This window comes from Orcinus orca, chromosome 14, assembly GCF_937001465.1.
Source record: "Orcinus orca chromosome 14, mOrcOrc1.1, whole genome shotgun sequence".
NCBI lineage: Eukaryota > Metazoa > Chordata > Mammalia > Artiodactyla > Delphinidae > Orcinus > Orcinus orca.
The window spans coordinates 58,431,095-58,447,788 of NC_064572.1; the positions used below are offsets into that span (position 1 = coordinate 58,431,095).

At 40.5% G+C, this 16,694-nt stretch overlaps 1 protein-coding gene across 1 annotated transcript in view; it reads left to right on the plus strand.

Moving 5' to 3' along the window:
- LOC101281073 (cytochrome P450 2C18) overlaps positions 1-16,694 on the plus strand; it is a 70,878-nt gene that overhangs the window by 13,244 nt on the left and 40,940 nt on the right. The window contains 9 exon segments of the mRNA XM_049696887.1: positions 1,234-1,425; positions 4,036-4,041; positions 8,169-8,321; positions 8,494-8,553; positions 8,556-8,642; positions 13,164-13,303; positions 13,305-13,325; positions 15,818-15,908; positions 15,911-15,993. Coding sequence (XP_049552844.1) covers positions 1,234-1,425; positions 4,036-4,041; positions 8,169-8,321; positions 8,494-8,553; positions 8,556-8,642; positions 13,164-13,303; positions 13,305-13,325; positions 15,818-15,908; positions 15,911-15,993 — 833 coding nt within the window.

The window sequence follows — 16,694 nt, forward strand, 5'->3', positions numbered from 1 at the left end:
GACCACTAAGTGCTGCTTCCTGTTCAGGTCTGCATGTTGCATTGGTTCTGGGCCATGAGTCTGTTCAGTGAAGTCCCTGTCTTCCATCTTCCACTGAATCCACACCTTTTGTTTTGTCAAAATCTCCCTTCCTTGCTGTGCATACTTCATTCCATTATTTCTGACAATGACAGAACAAAGAAAGCAACCAAAGCGGATTTATCTGGAGGTGACTGGGAGGGGGGGGAGTCATGGTTTCTCAAGCTCTGCCCCCTGAGATTAGCCCTTCCCTTAGTTACCTGAGCCAGTTTCATCTCTGCAGTGATGGAAGGGGAGAATCCCTATCTTTTATGTCTTGAGAACCCACGACCCTTTTATCCTTGCAGTCAAGTAACGGACATCTATTTAGTGTGAAATTTGTTATTCCGTAGACATTCACGGGGTGTATGTTCAGAGAAACTAATGTTTTGGGGATTTGGTTTTGTTTTCCTAAAATTGTTCTTGAGGCAGCTGTGGTGTAAGCCACAGTGTACCACAATAGGCATTAGAGGATATTATTTCAAATCCCAGTTTTGTCATTTATTAGCTGTGTGACACTGGCCGGACCTCCTGTTCTCTGAATTTCCCTTTCCCCATCTGAAAAATAAAAATTTCTTCTTCTAGTGTTTTTTCTGAGGGAAGGGGGAGAGTTTAATGGTAAAATGTATGTAAATTTACTTAGCTATTTCCTTGATACATGTTTGGGCCTTCAAAATGTATGAGTTATGTTAGCTGGTTTATGTTTGGGAAGCTATATATAAAATATCTCAAAAGGCTTTCATTTTCAAGGACAAAGTATATTAGTGTTTGATAAAGCATTAAAGGATATACTTTTTTCTTTTTAACATACAAGGACTGCCCTCAAAGTCATAAATTCTTAACTGGTTACTAATCTGAGAATCCAGAATGTTGAGCAACTTTTTGATCATATCATTTACTTCACTGGTTGTCAACCACCTGGAGTGATTAAAAAAAATTACCAGTACCTGGGCTCCACCCCAGACCTCTTAAACTGGAATGCCCAGGTGGGGCATTGAAAAAAAGGGCAAGAGCAAAGAACACCATATTTTAATTATCACAAGGCTAAAGTTCCTTCAAAAGAGAAATTAAAGTAGACCTAGCTGATTGTTCAATTTATGAGTCAGAGGCACAAGCTGAATTAGCAGGGACTGTTATAAAAGCTTTAGATTTCAGGTTCACAGCTGTCTGAGTAAGAAGAGAAGGTTCCAGTGGATCCGGGTGTGGTCCTGGTGCTCTGTCTCTCTCTCTCCTGTCTGCTTCTCCTCTCACTCTGGAAACAGAGCTCTGGGAAAGGGCAGCTCCCGACTGGCCCCACTCCTCTCCCAATTCTTGGAAATATCCTACAGTTAGACGTTAAGGACATCAGCAAATCCTTAATCAATGTAAGTAGGTTTTATGTTCATCCAGTGGCTTGCAAAGGGAAAGTAAACGAACATCTACTTTTTTTTTTTTTTTGCGGTACGCGGGCCTCTCACTGTTGTGGCCTCTCCCGTTGCGGAGCACAGGCTCCGGATGCACAGGCTCAGCGGCCGTGGCTCACGGGCCCAGCCGCTCCACGGCATGTGGGATCTTCCCAGACCGGGGCACGAACCCGTGTCCCCTACATCGGCAGGCAGACTCTCAACCACTGCGCCACCAGGGAAGCCCATGAACATCTACTTTTAAATAAAATATCTTCATTAAAATATATTAAAATACATTACAATATATTAAAATAAAATTATTAAAAGATATTATTTAAGGCAAACACTCGCTTGGAGTATTACTTTTGGTCTGTCATTGTCAATAACAGTGGAATGCATTTTGTGAGTAGAGAAACATTTAGGGCGTTGTATGGTTGAATCAAAATAATAACGTGACAAAAGACTGAAGTGTTTCTTCCCTTTGTTTCACCACCATTTGCTATGATTCTTGGCTGAAGGTAAATGGTAAGGGAAATGTTTCGTGATTAGAGATTTCATTCAAGAAGTCATCTGTTATATAAACTGTGTTTTGTTCAGAATAGCTATGAAAATTGAACTTCTGTGAAGAAGCAAATTATGCCTGATGTTAAGGAAATAGCTTGGGAGCAGGACAAGTATGAGTGAATGAAAGAAAAAAGTAATGAGTCAGAGCCAGCTGGGTAGTAATAAAATCCTCTTGGATTCTGCACAAAGCTGCCGTCTGTGGCCAAGAATGATGCAGGATGGAAGAAACTGTTCTTCCATGAGCTGCTGCATGTCCTGGCACTGCCTTTGTGATGCTTGCTCTCTTTCTGTTAGTAATACTAGCGGATCTTAAACTGGGCTGGGCATTTGAATCATCTAGGGTGGTTTTAAAAAATATAGATTTCTAGTATTTATCACTACTGAGTCAGAATTCCCATGGGATGAGCTTTACAGGTGATTCTGAAGCAGTCAACTGGATATTGGTTCCAAGGTAGGCATTGGGGACTGATAAGTTTCTTAGGCATCACAGGTCAACTAAGCTGTGTTGAAATTTGGGTCTTCTCCTTAATAAACATTCTCCAAAGACACACAGATGGCCAGTAGGCACATGAAAAGATGCTTAACATCACCAATTATTAGAGAAGTGCAAATAGAAACTACAATGAGGTACCACCTCACATCGGTCAGAACGGCCATCATTAAAAAGTCTACAAATAACAAATGCTGGAGAGGGTGTGGAGAAGAGAGAACCCTCCTACACTGTTGGTAGGAATGTAAGTTGGTGCAGCTACTAAGGAAAACAGTATGGAAGTTCCTCAGAAAACTAAAAATAGAATTACCATATGATCCAGCAATCCCATTCCTGGGCATATACCCAGACAAAACTATAGTTCAAAAAGGTACATGCACCCCTATGTTCACAGCAGCACTATTCACAATAGCCAAAACATGGAAACAACCTAAATGTCCATCAACAGATGAATGGATAAAGATGTGGTACATATATATAATGGAATACTACTCAGCCATAAAAAAGAACAAAATAATGCCATCTGCAGTAACATGGATGCAACTAGAGATTATCATACTAAGTGAAGTAAGTCAGAAAGAGAAAGACAAACACCATATGTTATCACTTATTTGTGGAATCTAAAATGGCACAAATGAACCTATCTAGAAAACGGAAACAGACTCACAGGCACAGAGATCAGCCTTGTGGTTGCCAAGGGGGAGCTGGGGGGAGGGAGAGGGATGGACTGGGAGTTTGGGGTTGGTAGATGCAAACTATTACATTTAGAATGGATATATAACAAGGTCCTACCATATAGCACAGGGAACTATATCCAATCTCCTGGGATAAACCATAATGGAAAAGAATATTTAAAAAAAGTATATATGTGTAAAACTGAGTCACTGTGCTGTACAGCAGAGATTGGCACACCATTATAGTTGAAGTAAATCAACTATACTTCAATAAAAAAAATTGGGGTCTTCTATTTATTAACTGTGAGACACTGGAAATAAACAGGAAAGCCTTTGAACCTTAATCTCTTTATCTATAAAACAGGGTAAATAAATCTAGCTCAAAGTTTTGATATGATGATTAGTAATAATCTGAGTACCAAGTACCCAGGCCATGGCCCGGCACATCAGAAGTGATATAATAATCACCATCATAGTTAGTCTTTTAAAACATTTTTATTGAAGTATAGTTGATTTACAATATTGCGTTAGTTTCAGGTGTACAGCATAGTGATTCAGTTTGTTTTTGCAGATTATATTCCATTATATGTTATCACAAGATATTTTTTAAATGAAAATAATGTGGAGCTTTGTTATTTAAAGAAAAACATCTGGACACACACACATACTCTTAAAGGCTTTCAGGGTGTTGGGAGTGAGGTTTAGAACATAAACATTTTACTAAAATTCTCCAGGTGGTTCTTGATATGAATTACATTATAAATTTGAAGATCAATTATATATTGTAGATACTAAAATTTTTAAAGTCATGACATTTATGAAGGACTACTGGCAGGAACAATATGGATATGTCCATTACCTTTAGCAAATGGTACCCATTTACTAAGAAACAATAGGCTCAGCAACTCATCTCAAACATAAAGAACCAGTTTCGGTCTGATATGATACGGTACTACTTTGAATCTGTTAGTAGTACCATCTTCGTAGAATACAGGCTTCCAAGATGTTTGTTAGCACACTTTAAAATTACTCTGCCATCATTAGACATCAATTTTGAAATCATAGCAATCCGTGACTTACTTATTTCAGGTAGGTCAGATGATGACCATTCTATTCTAGCTTTTTGAATTTGTAAGGGGGAAAACACCTCGTCATGCACCTTTCCCCAGCACCTCAAATTTCAAATTGAAAATGTGACCTGCTACAGTAATGCGCTTGCTAGTACTACACATCTTGTACAAAGAAAAACAGAGGCAAGATAGGTATGGAAAGAGAAAAACTTCTTTTGTTGGCCCTCAAACTGAGTGAAGTTTTGAAATGTAGCGATGATCTCTGACATTTATAATGGATACCTGTATGTTCATTGTTACTGTGTAAATAAAATTGCTGCTATGAAGTGACATTAAAGTTTGTCAATAAATGAATTCTTCCTAACTTTACTCCCAGACGAAGGTTTGGATAAACTATGGCTTTCTAACATTTAAATCTACTTGGGAACATAGCAATACAGCTTACACTGTACAAAAGTTTTATGGCTTTTTTTCCCTGTTAGATTTTTCCTAATTGACTCGAGCATTATTACATCTCCATTTTTGCATATGAAGATAGTGACTTGCTCCAAGTAATCCCCAGGTAGTAAATGGCTAGAATTTGAACTCTAAAGCCATGCTTTGCTGCCTGTAAGATTTTCTAGAACAAATCTGATTGTAAACCATTTTGTGTTCGTGTTTCACTTGATCCTCAGGGGAAACAGGGGTGCTATCACCTTGATTTTTCAGGTTTTAGAAACATTTCTGGAGGATCAAATTGCCTAGTGAATGTAGAGCTTAATTTAACTAAGTCTTGATTCCAAATACTTTAAATTTGACCTGAAATTTCTTTATCCCTTTTATCTTTTGATATACTCATATGATTATCCTCTATTTTATCTTGTTGGTTACTTAACTTTTCAGTTCATCTCAAGTTGCAATCTGCCTGGGGGCAGAATTTGAAACTTTAAAAACTAAAAGCCTATAAATTTATAAAACATTGATACCTTTTTTACTAAATAAAAAAAAACAAATAAACAAGGCTGTGAGTAAATTTAATTCTATGGAACACAGGCAAGGGACTGGAAAACTGAATTAGAAACTTCCTGAAAAGTCAAGTACTGATTTTTGTTCTTTTTTTTTTTCCAAAGGAAACTTTCTACCGTAATTTCTAATGTCAAATATGGCTTCCTCTAACTTTTCTCCTTTTCAAAGGAGAACTGTACTAGCTTCCTTAACAACAAAAAAATCCAGTGAGATATTCACCTGATATAAAAGTACCCACAATTTCTTTTTTTTTTTTTTTGGGCCACGCTGCTTGGCATGTGGGATCTTAGTTCCCCAACCAGGGATGGAACCCGTGTCCCCTGCAGGGTAAGCACGGAGCCTCAACCACTGGACCGCCAGGGAAGTCCCCCCTTAAAATTTCTTATACTACCTGTTTTTCATTGTTATTCCTTGTCTTCAAAAGAACAAGAAGGACAGGATAGGAAAGATAGCACTTAGTTTTTCATGGAGAATAATTATGAAAAGAGATTAACCCCGGAAATCATGCCTTTCTGTGGTAGCCCTTAATGTTTAAGGACCAGGAAATGAAATATCCCACTATTACACAAACAGAACCAACTTATATAAATAATGAAATCACTCACGCTGTGAGGCCTGGAGTATACTCCATTCTCTGTTGTTTGATTTGCATAAGCGAAGATTATACGTTCGTATGTCTTGAGAATGAATGATGGATAAATTTGAACCACCAGAAGGATTTTTCATCATAGCCGAAGCCATTTTATAATGTAGAAATTCCTTTTTCCTATTTTAAGTAACGAAAGTCCATTCTTGAGAATATGTTGTCCAACAACTAAAACACTCTCAGGATCCGTTACTTGCTTGTGATTTATACTGACTCCGCCTTCCGTTATCATCCGATACCCTCCAGGACCGTCTGAAACGGCGTTTGCTTTGCAGCATGTATTATCCAGGACGCTTATTCCAGGGTTCACCTGGTATAAAAACTCGGCCAAACTCACGCCACCTGGGTCTTCAGCCGAGTGTGCACGCTGGGCCGGTTCAGCAGCGTGGCCGCGCGGAAGTGGCCGCCCGCTGCCGCTAAGAAGTCCACCAGGTGCTGCTTCTGATACCACGCCGAGCTGTCCAGCACCGCGCAGCTGTCCCGCGTCAGCCAGTTAGTGAGCAGCTGCTGGTGATCAGCAGCCTAGAGCGCCCGGCGTAGGGCGCGCACGTTGTTTTGCACGTGCTTTGCGTCCAGGGCCTTGTGCGCGCAGGTACCGGAGCTGCCGTCTCCCAGGCGCGCGGTGGCACCTCCCACCGACGCGCTCGCACCTCCCACCGACGCGCTCGCTTTGTGGCCCTATCGGTGGAAGTGAAACAGGCCCAACAGTGCCAGCAGATGCCACAAAGGAAGCGAGTCATGGGGTCGAAGGTGCAGTAGATGGTCTGGGGAAGGTTGCCCGCCATACCACCGTCCAAGAGCTCTGGGAGCCCTGTCTTCGTGCCCCTCTCTGGGAAGAACTCCTTGAACAGACCGGGAGCCTTCGGCACCTCCAGCAACCCCCGAGCGCCCAAGTTGGCCTCACGCAGTACCAGGGGAAGACTCTTGACCCGCCTGTGGTACCAAACCACCACCTCGGGAAGTATACCGCGATTTGGGTGCCGCCATCTTCCTTCCTGGTGACCTAGTACAAGAAAGTGAGTACAATTCCCCGTGCTATACAGTAAATCCTTGTTGCTTATCTAGTTTATGTATATTAGTTTGTATCTGTTAATCCCATACCCCTAACTTGTTCCCCCCCACCTTAGTAACCGTACAGTTGTTTTCTGTGTCTGTTTTTCTCTTTTGTATATAAATTCATTATTATTAATTATTATTATTGGTGGTATGCGGGCCTCTCACTGTTGTGGCCTCTCCCGTTGCGGAGCACAGGCTCCGGACGCGCAGGCTCAGCGGCCATGGCTCACGGGCCCAGCCGCTCCGCGGCATGTGGGATCTTCCTGGATCGGGGCACGAACCCGTGTCCCCTGCATCAGCAGGCGGACTCTCAACCACTGCGCCACCAGGGAGGCCCTGTATTATTTTTTAGAGTTGACATATAAGTGATATGATGTAGTATTTTTCTTTATCTGACTTATTTCACTAAGCATATTATCCTCTAGGCCCATCCAGGTTGCTACAAATGGCAACATTTCACTTTTTAAAAATATATATTTATTTTTTTATTGGTCTTTTTTTTAATGGCTGAGTAATATTCCATTGTATAAATACACCACATCTTTTTAAGCCAGTTGTCTGTTGATGGGCACTTGGGTTGCTTCCATGACTTGGCTATTGTAAATGGTGCTGCTGTGAACACTGGGGTGCATTATCTTTTCGAATTAGAGTTTTTGTTTTTTTCTGGGTAAATACCCAGGAATGGAATTGCTGGATCATATAGTAACTCTATTTCTAGTTTTTAAAGGAGTCGCTACTGTTCTCCATAGTGGCTGCACCAATTTACATTCCTGCAGCCAGTGTAGGAGGGTTCCCTTTTCTGCACACCCTCTTCAGCATTTATTATTTGTAGACTTTTGTTGATAACCGTTCTGACTGGTGTGAAGTGGTACCTCATCGTGGTTTTGATTTGCGTTTGTCTAATAGGTAGTGATGTTGAGCAGCTTTTTATATGCCTGTTGGCCATCTGTATGTTGTCTTTGGAGAAATGTCTATTTAGGTCTTCTGCTTTATTATGTTGAGATATGTTCCCTCTACAACCACTTTGGTGAGAGTTTTTTTTTTAATCATGAATGGATGTTGAATTATCATCATACATATATAAGATCCAGAAATCTTTGAAGTTATGTGTGGCAGAATAAAACATCAACAACATGATGTTGATAACAATCTTAATCATGAGCAAAATAGACCAAATTGTGACTTCTTTTGCTAATATACATTTTCCAGCTCTCAAAAAAGTGTATGGCCCTGTGTTCACTGGGTATTTTGGCTTGAAGCCCACCATAGTGTTGCATGGTTACAAAGCAGTGAAAGAAGCCCTGATTGATCTGTGAGAAGAGTTTTCTGGAAGAGGCAGTCTCCCTGTGTCTCAAAGAGTTAATAAAGGACATGGTAGGTGTGCGTGTGCGCATCTTCCGCGTTGGTAGTGAGGGTGGGAAGGATGGAAAAGAGGAATTTGAAGAGCCCCCCAGCAGAGCTGGGTCCATCTGCCAGGCTGCCAAGTGTCAGCTCACTCCTCCTTCCCTAGGGCCTCCCTCCTAGTTTCTGTTTCTCCTCCTGGTAGGAATCCTCTTTAGCAATGGAAAGAGATGGAAGGAGATCTGGCGCATCTCCCTCATGACACTGTGGAATTCGGGGTGGGGAAGAAGAGCATTGAGGACCGAGTTCAAGAGGAAACCCACTGCCTTGTGGAGGAGTTGAGAAAAACCAGTGGTGGGTGATGCTACGCTCTGTCACTCTCACCTTAACAGACTGCTGTCTTCTCCAGTGACATCCTAGGAAACATTTCAGGGACAGCCACATCTTTCATATGGGTCATGGTTGTCAGCCCTCCTGTGGAGCGGGGAGAGAGAGGAGAGAGCCTAGAGGGCTTTTGTGTGTCTGTGCTTGTTGTGTGTGTACACCCACTGTGGTGCATATAGTGTGGATTAAAGGTCATTTAATCCTATCCTGTCCTGAACTTTTTGTTTTCAAATCATTAGGTCATGAAGGTGGAAGGTTTTGAGTCCCGTTTTTTTCTGGCATTAGAGAATAATGTTTTTTCCCATAGTGTAAATGTGGGTTATGTATTCCAGAACATTTCATCAAGTGGACATGGTGGGAATGACCTCATCACACCCTTATGGAGCGTGAAACAAATGACATGTGCTTTCACTTAACTGGCCTATATTTGTATGGTCGCCTCAGGCACATGTCTGAGGGTTTCTTCTGAGACCCATTGCCTACTGTTCTGGCCAGTAATGATAATTGTCTATGGTTTTAATTGCTTAGGCATCCCTTAGTGCAGACCTCATCAATTGTGATTTCCTTATAAATAACTGTTTTAAAATTAGCAGCTTCATTTACTTAATGTTGCTCCCTATTTAGTGTTGTTTTATATATTTTAAGAAATAGATGCTGTGGCTTAATCCTGAACATTACACAAATACCAGGTTATAAAATGATCTATTTAAACAGATTTCAACTATTATTAATAACTCATTACCCTGCCTTCCCTATTAGTTTCTTCTGTTTTCAGCTTTCTTTATACTTCCCTCCCCCATTATTGATATAATAATCATGTTTTTTCTTTTCTCTACTTTATGATACTTTGACATTTTGGGGGACTTGCAGACCCAGGGAGCAACTGCCTCTCCCAGGGTTAGCTAATTCTGAGATAGAGCATCGCATCTTGTGTGTGAGCACTCCTTTGATTTTCAAACCAGCCTATCCAAAGCCGATACCCCCAGGAAACCTCCTTTATGAAACCCTCACACGCCAAGCCAATATTCTCCCTGCCCTAAATCAACCCAGGGCCAGTTACAGGACAGCTAGGGACCACCCCTGGGGCCTAGAGCCCTCTGAAATTACCCAAACTATCCAGTCTTAAACTTACTGAGCATACCTACCCAGCCTTGCTCATTTCTTCCGTGAAAACCCCAGTAAAGGCTTTGGCCCATGCTCTCCCCTTGTTCCTTCTGCCTCCTGACTGACCTCGGTGCTTCCCCATGTGGCCTTGTGTAGGGTGCCCCCTCCTCTTGGGAAGTATGAGTAATAAACTATCTTATCATCTCCTGATGTGTTGGCCTTACCATCTGAATAAAAGTAAAACCCAAGTACATTTTAAAACAATTGGATGGTAATTGGTAATTTTTTACCAATTTTGGTACTTTGGTAATATTTTACCCCTTACTGTCAGCTGTACTGACCTATGAAGTGCTTGTTAAGATGGATCTTATTTTCCGTCTGAATTCCAAATTACCCTGCTTTGTAAGTCTCTCTCTCAAGTGAAAGGAAAGATTAAAAACCAGATTTTAGCTGTCACACACACAGAAACCTTAAGGTCTTCTCAAATTATCCCCTACCTTCTAAAGTAAAAGTTTTTCTGCAAGCTTAGTGTCTTGGCATGACACTAAGAACCATGACTTGGTTCAGCTGAAAAGGAGCCTGGCATACGAGCACTTAACTAAATAGGTTCCTATTACTTAATTCCCTATCATTTCATCACAACACTTTGATTCAAGTCACCCTTAATTACATGTATGATGTGATTTGGGTTTTTTGCATATAAAGTTTATCGATCATCCGATTATAGCAATTTCATGTAAATATTAACCACTAAAAAAGAAAACTACTTTTCCTCTGCTTTAATTTATTTGTCTGTAAAATGATGGACTTCATCTAAATTCAAATTAAAAAATTTGTAACAACATATGGTATTCCGTTGATGGCTATATGAAGCAATATCCCAGAATTCCACAAGAGGGCGTGTTCTGTCCAAATAAATTAAATGTGAGGCCTGATTGGTGATGAGGGACACTATATCTTAGAGCAGGATGTTCCTCCCCACACCTGCTCTGCATACTGCAATAAAGAAACAAAAGGACTCCATTTCTCAATTTAATCTTTCTTGTTTGCCCTGTGATTTGTTTGAAATGCAGAATTCTTACCTATTTTTATTTTCGGCAAACAAATCTATCTTACAATTCATGTTCATTTGTGTTAGTTTTCTTCTCGTACAACATGGACAGCTTTTGCTTTTTTTTCTTTGTACCATCAAACACCTGACTTTTTCCATAATCTTTCTCTCTTTAATCTTTTCCTTTCCTGATTGTACAAGTTGTTCCTTCAGCTATTCACTATATATAACACGTTTCCAGGTTCCTAACTATTGCTTCCTTCCTACGTCAGTGCTTAATTGTGTACAAGTTTACCAGACAGACGTGATTTTGCACTGATAGATAACCTGAATTATTGTCTTAAAAAACTGACCCTTAAAATTTTTTCTCTTCTTTCGCTCTACAAAATAACCAGCACCTTGACTTAACGCAGTGATGTAAATGGAGTATTTGGAGAACTATTATTAAACAAACTAGGATGGAATGGTCAATTCATGTTTGGTTTTTTTAACATCTTTATTGGAGTATAATTGCTTTACAATGGTGTGTTAGTTTCTGCTTTATAACAAAGTGAATCAGTTATACATATACATATGTTCCCATATCTCTTCCCTCTTGCGTCTCCCTCCCTCCCACCCTCCCTATCCCACCCCTCTAGGTGGTCACAAACCACGGAGCTGATCTCCCTGTGCTATGCGGCTGCTTCCCACTAGCTATCTATTTTACGTTTGGTAGTGTATATATGTCCATGTCACTCTCTCACTTTGTCCCAGCTTACCCTTCCCCCTCCCTGTATCCTCAAGTCCATTCTCTAGTAGGTCTGCATCTTTATTCCTGTCTTGTCCCTAGGTTCTTCTGACCATTTTTTTTCTTTTTCTTTTTTTTAGATTCCATATATATGTGTTGGCATATGGTATTTGTTTTTCTCTTTCTGACTTACTTCACTCTGTATTACAGACTCTGGGTCCATCCACCTCACTACAAATAACTCAATTTCGTTTCTTTTTATGGCTAAGTAATATTCCATTGTATATATGTGCCACATCTTCTTTATCCATTCATCTGTCGATGGACACTTAGGTTGCTTCCATGTCCTGGCTATTGTAAATAGAGCTGCAGTGAACATTGTGGTACATGACTTTTTTTAAATTTTATTTTATTTTTATTTTTGGCTGCGTTGGATCTTCGTTGCTGCGCGCGGGCTTTCTCTAGTTGCGGCGAGCGGGGGCTACTCTTGGTTGCGGTGCGCGGGCTTCTGAGTGCGGTGGCTTCTCTTGTTGTGGAGCACGGGCTCTAGGCGTGCAGGCTCAGTAGTTGTGACACATGGGCTCAGCAGTTGTGGCTCACGGGTTCTAGAGCACAGGCTCAGTAGTTGTAGCACATGGGCTTAGTTGCTCCACGGCATGTGGGATCTTCCTAGACCAGGACTCGAACCCATGTCCCCTGCATTGGCAGGCGGATTCTTAGCTGCTGCGCCACCAGGGAAGCCCCACATGACTCTTTTTGAATGATGGTTTTCTCAGGGTATATGCCCAGTAGTGGGATTGCTGGGTCGTATGGTAGTTCTATTTTTAGTTTTTTAAGGAACCTCCATACTGTTCTCCATAGTGGCTGTATCAGTTTACATTCCCACCTACAGTTCAAGAGGGTTCCCTTTTCTCCACATCCTCTCCAGTATTTATTGGTTGTAGATTTTTTGATGATGGCCATTCTGACTGGTGTGAGATGATATCTCATTGTAGTTTTGATTTGTATTTCTCTAATGATTAACGATGTTGAACATTCTTTCATGTGTTTGTTGCCAATCTGTATGTCTTCTTTGGAGAAATGTCTGTTTAGGTCTTCTGCCCATTTTTGGATTGGGTTGTTTGTTTTTTTGATATTGAGCTGCATGAGTTGCTTGTATGTTTTGGAGATGAATCCTTTGTCAGTTGCTTCATTTGCAAATATTTTCTCCCATTCTGAGGGTTGTCTTTTCGTCTTGTTTATGGTTTCCTTTGCTGTGCAAAAGCTTTTAAGTTTCATTAGGTCCCATTTGTTTATTTTTGTTTTTATTTCCATTTCTCTAGGAGGTGGGTCAAAAAGGATCTTGCTGTGATTTATGTCATAGAGTGTTCTGCCTGTTTCCCTCTAAGAGTTTTATAGTGTCTGGCCTTACATTTAGGTCTTTAATCCATTTTGTCAATTCATGTTTAAGGGAACAGTGATGTGTTGATTTTAAGCATGCTTAAATGTTTGCTGATAGGGAAATTTCTAGGTAGATATTGCTTCAGAGATTCTAAAATTATCTGTTATCCATAACAGAGTTTTATATTTATATCTTAATAGTGTTTTATAAATCTTTTCAATTCTTTAGGGTCACCCTGTGACCCCACTTTCATCCTGGGCTGTGCTCCCTGCAATGTGATCTGCTCCATTATTTTCCAGAATCGTTTTGATTATACAGATCAGAATTTTCTTAACTTGCTAGGAAACTTTAATGAAAACCTCAGGATTTATGCGCTCCCCATGGATCCAGGTGAGGTCAGGATCCTCTCTTCCTGAGAAATCGTTTATGCTCTTTTCTCTGACAAGTCCAAAATTCTATATGGACCAAGCCATGAAGTGAATGTTTGAAAACTGGACATTTTGAATATTACAACGTGGTAACTCTGGGAATCAGATTCTCCTCTCCCTTTGGTTTTTTTTTTTTTTTTTTGCTTGCTCCAGTTTTTTTTTGTTTCTTAATTTCCTGACCAGGGATCAGGCCCCTTCCCCCTGCAGTAGAAGCGTGGAGTCTTAACCACTGGACTGCCAGGGAAGTCCCTATAGTTTTTTGTTTGTTTGTTTCTTTTCTTTTTTTTTTTTTGCCTTCCACAAGCTGTAGCTATTTTTTTTTTTTTTTTTTTTTTTTTGCCTCGTGTGGTCACTGGAATCTCTGTTCCTTTAGCTTACGTCCACCTAGTGTTTGGAGAGAGATGTCCTTTTTTTTAGGAGTGATAGATCTTTCTTTTGCTTTTCTTTTTGTTTCATTCTTTTAAATTGAATGAAAGGGTCTTTAAATTCTGTATTGCTTTACAATTTTCAAAAGTTTCACACACATGATTTCATATAATCCTGTAATAACCCTTTTTCCCTCACTACCCCTATACTGCCCCTCCCTCCTTCCCTCTCCCTTCTGATAACCACTAGTTTGTTCTCTATCTGGAGTCTACGGATATTGATATCTTTGAATGTGAGGAGGCAAAAAGAAAAAAAAGATGAAGAGAAAGAGATGGGGAGAGAGAGAGAGAGAAAGGAAGAGAGGAAAGGGGGAGGGAGGGAGGGAGGGAGGAAGGAAATAACTCTTCCAGATTGGCTCTGTGCATGTGTGTAGCTTTCTAAATTTTTCAGTATACAGGGGTGCTTTTGAATGTCCTAATTTCCCAAAGGCACTCCCTCTGCAGCTTTTCTTCCTGGAGTTTGATGCTCTGTTGTATGCCTTAACTGTAATATTTTGCCCCAGGTGGCTGTGGGCTGTTCATTAATCTTGCAAGGTTTTTGAGACATCCCTGCTGCATTTCCACTCTAGGTTAGATGAAACAAAAACAAGTGCCTGTGTCAGTCTGTCAGGTGGCCCCAGACAGGTTAGAACACAGAAACACAGTCTTCGTGACTGAGGTCTGCTCTGGTCCCTCTGGAACCAGGAACCAGGCTCCCACACCACAAGCTGCCCTTGTTAAGACCACTGCCAAGCCGAGGATGGAAGTGGGACAAGGGCAAAAAAAAAAAAAAAAGGAAAAAGAAAAAACAAGCCACAGATCTCTGCTGCCATTTTTTAAGTAGATTCTGACAGTTTCTGCTTGATTTTCTGACATTTGTGTAGAGGGATAGGCCTTTAGAACTGTCTACTGCATCAGTTTTGCTGATGTTATGCTGTAAGTGAGTGTTTGAACACAGCAGTCCTGCCTTACTGTCATAGAGTGAACATCTGGGAAAGGTGGCTGAGCCTTTATTTTACGAAGAAAAGAAATGCCTGAGTATAAAGCTGGAATTCAGGCCTTGTTGGCTCCCTGGCCAGTGGTTTTTCCACTACCCCCCAAAGCCCAATTTCCATAAACTACTTTGGTGACTGCCCAAAAGGATGGCCATAGCACTCAGTGGACATCCAGGTCCTTGCTGAAAGGTTTCCATTACCCACAAGGCTTATCCTCAAATATGCAGTGATTTCTTCATCACGTTACTTAGCAGAAATATCCTAATTTAGGAAGGAAGAGAATATCTCTTTCAAGGAGGGACAATGTTTATGAACAGAGGTGCTGCCAGGGAACACTGACTAGGGCAGGGGTGTTTGTTGCTTCAGTTGGGATCCTAGCTGACAGCGTAATTGGGCTTGGGATGACAAAATGATTGGTTCTATGGTGTATGAATCATAAACAGACACCACAGTTTTGCCCTGTGCTGAGCTGATATGTCCTGTCCTCTGCCTAAATAAAATCACATGATATTAGAAAAGTCACTTACCTGCTCTGGTGCACAGCTGCTTTATCCCTAAAATGCTGAGGTGGGTTTCATGCCATTTTTGCACCCCTCTGGGTTATAATATAGCGATTCTATTTCTGAGGCTGCTTGATAGTAGTAGAAATAGCAGGGAGTGGGTTTGTGCTCAGTATCAGGTTACGCAAAATTCCTTAACCTCTGCCCTCTTCTACAAAATGTGAATCATAGTAATTCATCTTATTCTGTGTTTCAAGGTTATAAGGAAGAATTAATTTAAAAAGTGAGAGAATTGATATAAATATGCTTTAATATCATAAGGTTGATGTATGAGTATAGGAAATTGCTATCAACTTTCATCATCTGGTCAGAGTTTTCTCCCTTAAATACTCTAGCAGCATGAAGAATTATTTTACATGTACACTATAAAATGCTCCTCCTGAAGAAAGAGACCATATTATATTCGCTTCAGTTTTTAACCAGGGCTTGGCATATGATAGATATGTCTTCAATATGTGTTTTTAGTTTAATAAATATATTTTTAAAATCTTTAAGGTCTGCAATAATTTCCCTGCTCTCATGGACTATCTCCCAGGGAGTCATAACAAAGTACTTAAAATGTTTGCTTATGTAAAAAGCTATGTTTTAGAGAAATAAAAGAACACCAAGCATCTCTGGACATTAACAATCCTCGGGACTTCATTGATTGTTTCCCGATCAAAATGGAACAGGTAAAATATTAATGACAGATTGGTTGTCTGTTTGCCTGAATTTTTTTGTTCATTGACTAGTTCTGTACTTATTAGGGATATTTAAATGGTTACGGACGAAATGCTTGACCAGCACTTTGGGTACTTATGTGTGCATGGATCTGGATTGAGCATCAAAGGAGATTTAAAATTGAATTGTTAAATAACAATACGTGGACCCTGTTCGTTAGGTACTAATAGGCTACCTGAGGAGAAGGAGAACATATGTCTCAGGTGAAATGGAAATACAAACAAATGAGAAATACAAAATACTGAGCCATAAAAGGAAGGTGGATGTGATCATTTCACACAGCATGTGGGAGAGTGAGAAGGAAGGGCTTAGCCTGGGTAGGCTTCCTGAATGTCCTGAGGTTTGATGTAGATCTTCAAATATTTGCAATAAGTCATAGGGGAGGGAATTTCAGGTTGGTAGAATGGTGTCGTGAGAGGTTCAGAGGTGTGTTGTGGTAAAGAGACTAGATGGATGGAAGAGAGAAGCCTTAAACGAGTGTAACCAAAAATAAATTTGGACAGATGTGGAGTGGGAGGTTGGTGTCTGTCAAGTAACTGTAAACGTGAATGTTGGCAGGAGAAGTTGTGATTTGATCAGGTAGATATATGAGCCAGAACAAGAGTAGAATGCAAATAATTACTGGGGAAGATTATCCAGCTGCCAGCACAGT